The sequence below is a fragment of the Asparagus officinalis genome, chromosome 6 (assembly GCF_001876935.1).
Source record: "Asparagus officinalis chromosome 6, Aspof.V1, whole genome shotgun sequence".
In the NCBI taxonomy this organism is placed as follows: Eukaryota; Viridiplantae; Streptophyta; class Magnoliopsida; order Asparagales; family Asparagaceae; genus Asparagus; species Asparagus officinalis.
In genome coordinates this window covers 67,709,433-67,720,110 of record NC_033799.1, presented here as the reverse complement: position 1 = coordinate 67,720,110, position 10,678 = coordinate 67,709,433, and the positions used below count along the sequence as shown (strand labels likewise).

Genomic DNA, 10,678 nt, shown 5'->3' with positions numbered 1-10,678 from the left:
CCAAGGCCGAGACACCCAAGGGTGTTTCGGCTTAAGTCGAGACACCTGAGGGTGTCTCGGCCTCGCTGAGACGCCCGAGGGTGTCTCAAACCCTAAAAGTGGATTTTTTGGCTGTTATGCAGTTTTAACCGCCTGGATTCCCCGGAGCCTATAAATACAACCGCAGGACCTTCATTTTTTGAGATCTGGAATTCTCGAGCGTTGGCGAAGCCCTGCTGGATTGAAGATTAAATGTGCACGAATTTTAGAGAGGAGGAGGAGAGATCGGATCGAGTTCGTCGGCATAAAGAAGAAGAGCTCGTCAGATCTGCGGTTCTCGTATTCGTCTCTTAAGATTACCCCGTTGCGGTGATCTTAAGAAGAGCAATTATCTCGCTGTTGCCGAGATAAGCGCTACGGCTTCTTGATTCCTTCGCGAATCGACGAAGCTCTGCCCAATTTTTCAGCAATCAGATCTGATCGACGGTGGTCCACGGATATCAACGTCCCCGTCACAGGCTAAGATCTCACGCAAGCAGAAGACCGATAAACGATTTCTGCGCTGTTTGAAGAGAATTGTACTTTTGTTTTGTTTCCATTGTGTAAAGGTCTTATAAAAAGACTAATTTTTGTTTTTGTTGTAAACGTCTGAAGTTTGTAATGAACATCACAATGAATCAAACAATTTTCTCCGCAAACATATATAAGTATAGTATATTACAACGGCTACTTCTTCCCCATTGGCCCAACGGGCAACGGCTACTTATGCGATTCTTTCTCTCTCAAGTTATAACTTATAAATATATACAATATATTTACATATAATATATGTATATATAATATATAGTTACATAATAATTTAGAAGTATATACTAATACATAATTATATAAAATATAATAATATTAAACTAATTTTTAGCATTTTTTTATCAAAAAGAAAAGAAAAGAAAAGAAATTTAAAAAAACTAGTTGGGATGTACTTATCTATTGTGATGCAATGAATTCCAAAATAAATTTATACTTGTAATTTGTAAATAATTTATTAATTATTAATAAAGAATTTATTTTTATAATTTTTTATTTGTAAGTTATGTCATTTTAAGTGATTAATAAAATTATTATTTTTTATTAATTTTTTTGTTTTTTAATAATTTAAATAAAATTAAAAAAATTTGATAAATAAAATTAAAAAAAGGAAAAACCCGGGCCGGCCCGGCCTAGGGTACCCGGGTTCGGGTCCGGGCTCCGGTTTTGACCGGCCCGGGCCCGGATTTCCGGACTGGGCCGGGCCGGTCTGGCCCGGATGGACAGGCCTAGTGCCGTGCACGAGTAAAAGCTAGTACTAATTATATTATATCAAATGGTTTTGAATATTTATGATCGGAAAAGTAGTACTGCTAGCTCGGAAGATTCAAATTTATTTATTGAAATAAATTGCAACTATCTAATCACATAATAGAATGTGGTAATCAATATTTCATAGTTGGTTAGAGAATTATTAAGGAAATTGTAGCTATTCTATATCTGCCACCCCCACTCCTTATTAACAGTTTTCTTGCCGCACAGGTTGCATTTGACTAAACATAGTAAATTTCATATCCAAATCTTCTTGCTCCACCCATATATGGAAACAAATCTCTCTCCATCTCTCTCTCTCTCTCTCTCAAAAAAAAAGCACCATGAAACTTGAGAAACAATTTTCTCTGATCTTCATCCTTGCGCTCTTCCTCTTCAACAGCTCAATAACCCTGGTCTCTTCAGAAGATGAAGATGGTATGTACACGTACATACATGTACAGCATATATTTTCTTGCTTGCTCCTGTTAATACATCTATATATGCATGCATGCTTTCCGTACATGTAGAGAATGAGAAGGTCGAGTTTAACTACGAGGAGGGAGGGGATATTGGGCCGGAGAAATGGGGGGAGATCAAGGAGGAGTGGGCTCTGTGCGGCGAAGGAAAGATGCAGTCGCCGGTCAACGTCGTCCACGACCACGTGACCACGTGACCGCGCTTCCCGAGTCAGGGGCTCTCAGCCGATCGTACCACCCGGCGCCGGCCCTTTTGAAGAATCGCGGGCATGACATCATGGTAAAATCATTTCCATGTCGATCTTGTTGTCCCGCTATTGATTTCTTAGGGTGAGTTTGGCTTGTCTCGTTCATCTTCAGGGGTTGTCACCAAAATTTCAAAACATTTGAATTTTTAACTTAATGCCCCTAACTGCGTGAAGCCCAAAGATTCGTGGATGAAAATATCCTAATTAACATCCAGGATACTCTAAAAAAAATAGAAGTTTGGATTAAACAACGACAAATAAAAGGGGAGAACGAGACCGACTTGGGCAAAAACGAGAAGAAAGAAAGAAAAAGATGGAGGAAAATGGATTTTAAGATTAAATTTTTAAAAAGGACATGTCGCGTGCCAAGTACTACATGACTATGAAGTATCTTTTATTTTATTTTTTGTTATAATTGACTATGAAATATGTTGAACCCTAAAAATTCATCCTTCTATATATACTTTCACAAAATGAACCATATAACAAAATGCTTGTTGTTTTGGATGGAATTTGATGTCAATGTAAGTTTCATTAAATTTTTACTGTAGAAATATAATTATACATGCTTCATAAATTTAGGATCTTAGAACTTCATTTTTTTTTTTTTTTTGGTCAATGAAAATTTTTATTCATAACCAAAATGTGAAATATATGTACATCAAAGACATTCCAGTGATAACTGGAAGAAACAACTATCGTGTTTTTTTACATTTGCTCAATTCTTTCCTTTATGTGGATAGGATGATAACTGGAAGAAACAACTATCGTGTTTTTTTACATTTGCTCAATTCTTTCCTTTATGTGGATAGGACTATCATCATTTAGGACTTTAGACAGAATTAGAAACTTCACTGTCTTGAACACAAAATCAGCTCCTTTTGCTTCATGTTGAAAGATTCTTTGGTTCCTTTCTTTCCATATAGCATAGACTGTAACTGACAGTGCCAATCTCTTAAGCTTCAACATGAAACCCTTTCCTCTCAGTTTTTCACTATACCATTGAATAACACGCTCCCAGTTGCAAGTTTTCCACCTGAAATTCATCCATTCCATAGTTCTGTTCCAGATAATAGCAGAGAATTCACATTCAAAGAAAAGATGCCCAATGGTTTCATGCTTTTGATGAGTGCATAGAACACAGGAGTTAGTGTCGAGGATCCCCAAGTGACACAACCTGGCTTTTGTTAACAGTCTAGATTGGATAGCAAGCCAAAGTATAAAGGAGTGCTTAGGATACATCCATCCATCCCAGACTGTTCTAGACCAAACAACAGGTGCATTTTGCTGTATGATTTCATTATAGATAGAAGAAATCTGAAATTTACCTCCAGAACAGCACCTTGTGATAATATTCAGCACATTTGAGATATTTCCAAACTTGGATATCATTTTATCTCTCACTTTAAGCATTTGCTTCCACATCCATGAATCATTCAATTTTACTTGCACTTGCCAGATGTTTGACTGCCTTAGATAATGCCCATGAATCCATTTGATCCACAATAGATCCTTCTTGAGGTGTATCATCCAAAGGAGCTTCATAGCCGCTGCAAGATTCCAGGCTCTAGCAGAGAAAATCCCCAAACCTCCATGCTCTTTATCTTGACATGCTGCAGTCCATGATATCAGATGTATTTTGTGATTCCACAAGAATTCAGAACAGAGATTATCAATTTTTTCCAGGACTTTAATTGGGAGAACATAATTGCTAGTCCAATAGAGCTGAACACCCAGAATAACAGTTTTAATCAGCTGCAGTCTTCCTGCATAAGACAGAGCTTTCTTCTTTTGCCAGTTTTGAAGCTGAGTAGATATCTTATTGATCAATGGATAGCAGTCCATATAAGACAGTCTCTTAGAGATTAGTGGTACTCCTAAGTATCTCACAGGAAGTACTCCTTCAGAGAAATTAAGGAGAGCACAAATTTGAGCTTTTAAATCATCTCCAATCCCACTCATGTAAATAGAACATTTGTTAGGATTTGTTTCTAATCCAGACACACAGCTGAAATCTGAAAGGCATTCTTTTAATTTTGCAATAGAGTATAGATCAGCCTTGCAGAAAAGCAACAGATCATCAACAAAGAAGAGATGGGAAATTTTCAGCCTTGAACACTTTGGATGATATTTGAACAGTCTATCTTCTTTGAGCATGCATAGCCTTCTCGAAAGATACTCCATTCCTAAAACAAATAGGTATGGGGAAAGAGGATCTCCTTGTCTTAAACCTCTAGCTCCCTCAAAATAGCCATGAAGTGTGCCATTTAAAGATAGGGAATATTTTGGAGTACTAATGCACTGCATGATCCAGTTAATCATGTTCTTTGGAAAGGCTAAATCAGTGAGCATATCTTCAATAAATTTCCAATTTATAGTATCAAAAGCTTTCCTTAAGTCAATGTTAAGAATAGCTCTTGGAGTTGTGGACTTCCTGCCATAGTGCTTGATCAATTCATGAGCTAGAAGGATGTTACTAGATATAGCCCTTCCTTTAACAAAGGCACTTTGAGCCTCGTTAATCAGATAACCCATAACCCCCTGAATTCTGGTTGCAATGACTTTTGAAATGATTTTATAAACAACATTGCAACAAGATATAGGTCTATAGTCTGAAGGAGATTTGGGGTTGAGGATCTTAGGAACCAAAGTAATAGAAGTACTATTTAGAGCTCCAAGAAGTTTACCAGATTTAAAAAATTCCTCAACAGCAAGAAGAAGATCATCTTTGATCAGATTCCAGGATGCTTTGAAGAAAAGAGCAGTGTAGCCATCAGGACCAGGAGCTTTTTCATTATCCATAGAGAATAGTGCTTGTTTAATCTCATCTCTTGAAACAGGTGCACTCAGGTTATTTGCTTGATCAGTTGAGATAACAGGCCCTTTAGCTATCACATCATGATTAATCTCTGCACAAGAACCAGTGTATCCCAGGAGGTTTTTGAAGTAGGCAATGAATTCCATAGTGATGTCAGACATATCAGTAAGCCTTATTCCATTATCAGAATATATTGACAGGATCCTATTTTGATGTCTCTTTGTCTTCATAACAGAATGAAAGAATTTAGAGCATTTATCTCCATGAAGACTCCATTTGATGTTAGCTTTTTGCCTGTAAAAAGAAGCTTCAAAATCAATCAACCTGGCACAGGTACTCAGACAAGTTTTCTCCTTTGCTATCAGTTCAGAATTGAAAGGAGCATTGGCTAAGTGCTGTTGAATCACAGAAAGTTCTTCTTTGGCTCTTATAACCTGCTCACTGATACTCATAAAATGTCTTTTATTCAACTCTTTTAAAACTGGTTTGAGATTTTTCAGCTTTGTAACCAGTCTATACATGTAATAGCCCCTGAGATCTTGATCCCAAACAGTCTTAACTTTTGTGTTGAACTCAGGATGCTTAATCCACATGGAAAAAAATTTGAATGGTTTCTTTCCTTCATTAATTTCATCATCACCAATGGTCACTAAAGCTGGGGAATGATCAGAAAAATTTGGCACTAAAAAATCAACTTGACTGGAGGTAAATTTTTGAATCCACTCCTCATTAACCAAAACCCTATCAAGTTTTTCTTGATTGCTAATGATAGCATTGAAATCACCACCTACAATCCATGAACAGTTAACACTTTGCTTGAACACTGATAGATCATGCCATAGAGTTCTCCTTCCAATGTGGTCATTTAGAGCATACACAATAGTAGCAATGTAAGAAATTCTGCCATCTTTTGAAGAGATACTGCATGTTATAAATTGCTCAGAGGAGGATATATATTGAACAGATAAAACATCACTATCCCAAAGTATCCAGATTCTTCCTCTATCTGTATGTTGAGCATTAGAAATCCAGTCCCAATCTCTAGTCATTTTCTTAGCAATAATATGCATTTTACTGCTAGGGATTTTAGTTTCCAGGAGTGCAATGAAGGAAAGTTTATATTCATGAACTATTTGCTTCACTATTATTTGTTTAGAGGATTTGTTCAATCCTCTAACATTCCAGATAACTAAATGCATATTTATTGAAGTTTTCCCCTATCAACATTTGAAGGGTCAAACAAATGATCCTGATGATCTAACAGAGAGAATTGTGAAATATGTATCTGTGCAGAGCTGTCTCCAGTATCCATTTTTGATCTTCTGGCAATGCTATTTCTGCTTACACTGGTGAAACCACTGGCATTGATAGTGGGTGATATATTTGATTGAACAAGGCCAAGTATGCCAGGACTTCCACAACCAGCAACTGGTCTTTGTTGAACAGATATCCCATTTTCAGGCCTGGTAAGACTTTCTGTATGTTCAGCCAGAGCTTTTCCTTTATCTGAATTTGATGCAACATCTTTCTGTGCATGTATTTCAGGTTCAACTTGCACAGGTTTATCTGTGCCAGGCATATTCTGATTTTTTTTGTGCATGTATGCTCCCTGTTGATTTTTGAATCCAGATTTTCTTAACAGCATTTCTTCTGCAGTGTTCAGTATCATGTCCCACCATCTTACAGTTTGCACACCACCTTGGCTTCAGCTCATAGACCACTTTTTGTGTATAACTTTTTCCATCAGGCCTATTTATAACAATCTGGTCTGGCAGAGGCTCTTTTAGAGGCAAATCAACTTCTAATAAGACTCTAGCATAGGATAATCTCTGTCTCAATGCAGTAAGCTTATCCGTAGTGATGGGATTGCTAATAATACTAGCAATCTTACTAATACCTGAGGAACTCCACAAATTTAGTTTTAAATTTGGGAATTGAACCCACATTGGGTAGCTACAATCTTGAATCTTATCAATGTCAGTGTCAATCTTCCATGGCTTTAAAATCAAAGGTCTGGCACCAAAAAACCAAGGCCCAGCTTCTAATACCTCAGTCATCTGCTTTTCAGCAGTAAATTCAAAGAGAAAGACACCTTGTTTGATTAAGAAAACTTTTGGAATAGAAATTTTCCCCCAAGTCTTGTTGACATATGATTCCATGGATTTAAATTTAACATTTAATCCAATAACATGTCCTATTAGAGCAAACTTCCAAAATTCCTCTCCTTCTTTCCATTCTTCCTCAGTGAAAGAAACAACATTATTTTGTAAAGGTGGAACAAATTGCAGCGACAATCCATTCCCATGCTTTCTATTTTCAGAAAAGAGGCTAGCAAAAGATCTTAGATCTTCAGATCTAGATTCAGATCTGGAATTTTTTCCTTGTTCAATAGCATCAGAATCCTTTCCATTATCTCCCTCAATAGCTATATTGTTATTCACATTATTTCCATTTATCATTTGCCGAGTGTTTGCTTCCAAATTATCCTCAGTAATCACATTCAAATCTGAATCAACTTGATCAGACCATAAAGCAGAGATAGGAGTTTTACCTAACCGACGAGAGATCATCACACCAGATCTCATTTCAGGGGACTGAGGAGCTGTTAATGGATTAGATCTAGCAAGAATCTCTTCCATAAACATCTTCTTTTTAGCTCCCTTAGGGCCAGTACTCTCCATTTCCTGTTGGATTGAAGAAGAAACTGTTTCATTGATTTCCACTTCAGCTTCAGATGAAGAAACTCCGGTCTCGTGCACAGCTGAGGGGGAGTAAACAAAGAGAGAATCTCTTATTTCATTGCTCTGAGCTCTATTACCTCCGATCTTCTTCTTCTTCGCCATGAAAAACTAGGCGGGGGAGCACGTTAGCAGGGAAAAAATCGCCTGCTAAGATGCGCCATTCAGACCGCCCCTTAATTTTAGTGGAGAGTCCCACTTGAGGTTTTGTGACTATCTTATTAGAACTTCATTCTTTTCACATAAATACTTAAAAGGGAGCGTACCTTGATCCTGGAAGAATCCTTCTTGTAGAAATTTATGGGAGAACGATTTCTCTCTCTTAACCCTTTTATATTGTGATGGAGACAATCTATAATTGCTATAAATTGAATTGCGTTGTAGGAGAGAGACAGGACCAAACATCCTATTTATAGCCTCCCATGTGTCTTTTGTTAGGGATTCGAAACAATCAATCGAACCTGTGCCCTTCCGGATCTTGTACTAAGAGTTTAACAAGTAGGAAAATCACCGCAAATAAAAAAAATTGTAGGAAAGATAAACAAGAAGAAACACACCAAATTTAACGAGGTTCAGCAACGTGCCTACCTCCTCGGGAGCAACACCACACAATTCTTTGATTAATTGAAGAATATTACAATGCCCACAAATAGATTTTTATCTCTCTGAGATATCTCTCTCAAATAGCCGTCAAAGCCCTCTTTTTTCTGTGTTAACATAACCCTAAAAACGTATTAGGATATATATATATATATATATATATATATACAGAATCCAAAATCAATTAGGAAACTGGAAAAACAGATTTCAGTCGACCGGACCATGTGAGTCGGTCGACCGGCCAGAACGTCATCTTTACAGGATTTGCTTGTGCACCTTTTCGGTCAACCGGCGCATGCCTCTCGGTCGACCGACCAGAGCGTCGATCGACCGACCTAAGATTTTTTAGGCTCTCAGATTTGTTTCAGGTTTCAGTCTTCACACTCCCAAAACCAACAATGTCCCACTTGAAGACGAAACCGCCATCAATGAGCTCTCCCGAACTCCTGCCATCTTCACAAGCATCTTCTCCTACCCGGATAAATCCATTCTTCAATCATCATCATCTCGGCGATCACGTCGATCCTCCTAGTGTGGCTCTGCCTTCATCTCCTACGCGTGAAGGCCAACTAAAGTTGCGCACAACTTCAGTTTGTCAATAGTCAATACTTTCGTCAACATATCCGTAAGATTTTAGCTCCCCAAAATCTTCTCCAATCATAACTTATCGTCCTCAATCTACGAGCGTATGAAGTAGTAACGTACATCGATGTGTTTCGCTTTGCATGATATATTAGATTCTTAGCAAGGTGTATAGCACTCTGGCTATCATAATAAAGAACGTTGTTCCCCTGCTTCAAACCCAACTCTTCCAAGCACCTGGTCAACCAAATTATCTCCTTGCTGGCTTTAGTCACTGCGACATACTCTACCTCAGTCGTAGATAATATTACTATCTTCTACAGACGTGAGACCCAGCTCACTGCTATCGACGGTAAGGTATAAACATACCCCGTGGTATTGTGCCTCTTATCATGATCACAGGTGAAATATGCATCAACGTATCCCTATAGTACTAATTCCTTCCTCCTGAAACATAGTGACATATCCGTAGTCCCTCTCAAGTAATGTAATATCCACTTTACAGCCTCCCAATGCTGCTTCCCTAGATTGCTTACAAATCTGCTCATAACTCCTACTACAAGGGTAATATCTAGCCTCGTACAAACTATCGCGTACATAAGACTACCAATGGCTGATGAATATGGTACTCTACTTATGTACTCCTTCTCTACATCTGTCTTAGGTGATTGCTCCTCAAATAGCTTGAATTAACTTCCAAGGGGCGTGCCGACAGGCTTAACATTCTCCATGTTGAATCTCTGAAGTACCTTCTCGATGTATTCAGCTTGACTCAACTTCAACATCCCTTCAGCTTCATCTCTACTGATTCGTATCTCAAGAATTTGCTTCACTACACCCAGATCCTTCATAGCAAACTCCTTCGCCAACTGTTTTTTTAATTTGTTTATCTATTCTAAACACTGTCCTATAACTAACATGTCATCAATATACAATAATAACACGATATAGCTGGACTCTAACCTCTTGAACTAGCAACAATGATCTGAATTGTACCTTCCATAGCCATTGCTCTGCATGAAGTTGTAGAACTTCTTGTACCACTATCTCAGAGCCTTTTTCAATCCGTATAAGCTATTCTTGAGCTTACACACTATCTTACCTTTCCTTCCTCAAAGAAGCTAACAGGTTGCTTCATGTAGATTTCTTCATTCAAGTCATCATGAAAAAATACAATCTTCACACCTAACTGCTCAAGGTAGAGATCTTCTGCAGCTACTAAGCTCAACACCACTCTGATGGTTGTAAGCTTCACAACAGGGAAAATATCTCCGTATAATCCACTCATTCCCGCTATTGGAACCCCTTCACGACTAATCAGGCCTTGTACCTCTTGCTTCCATCACTCTCCTACTTGACCTGATAGACCCATTTGTTATGTGAGGCTTTCTTCTGTGCAGGTAGCTGGGCTAACTCCAATGTCTCATTAGTGTGTAGAGAATTCATCTTTTCTTACATCGCATGCTCCCACTGTTAAGATTTACTTACTTGCATAGCCTCCTCATAGCACTCTGGTTCTCTGCTATCTGTCAAAAGCAAATAATCTAGTGACGAAAGATATTTGGGATTCAGTTTTGGTATCCTGGATGACCTCCTAACCTTCACGCCCTGGATAATAGTCTCTGTACCTGGAGTCTGCTCCATTCTTTGGTTAGAACTACCACTGTCTTCCCCATCTAGAAGTTTCTCTAAATCTATGTACTCGGATCCACCTGCATCCTTAGTGCTCCTCTCACTTCTTTGGCTATCTTTGGTATTATCTCTGTCCTTGTACATCTGTAGGCAGTGAAAATTACCTAAGTGTCAAAGCCCGCCTGCCAATAGCTTAGGCTCGTTTGCATTCAACGAACCCCAGCAGAGGTCGCTCACAGAGCTCAATCGCCTGTTTACTAAGCTCGC

At 38.3% G+C, this 10,678-nt stretch overlaps 1 protein-coding gene across 1 annotated transcript in view; it reads left to right on the top strand.

Moving 5' to 3' along the window:
* Window positions 1,651-10,678, top strand: part of LOC109846434 (alpha carbonic anhydrase 7-like) — a 31,081-nt gene continuing 22,053 nt past the window's right edge. Inside the window, 3 exon segments of the mRNA XM_020415666.1 lie at window positions 1,651-1,752; window positions 1,845-1,982; window positions 1,985-2,073. Coding sequence (XP_020271255.1) covers window positions 1,659-1,752; window positions 1,845-1,982; window positions 1,985-2,073 — 321 coding nt within the window. The 5' untranslated portion in view covers window positions 1,651-1,658.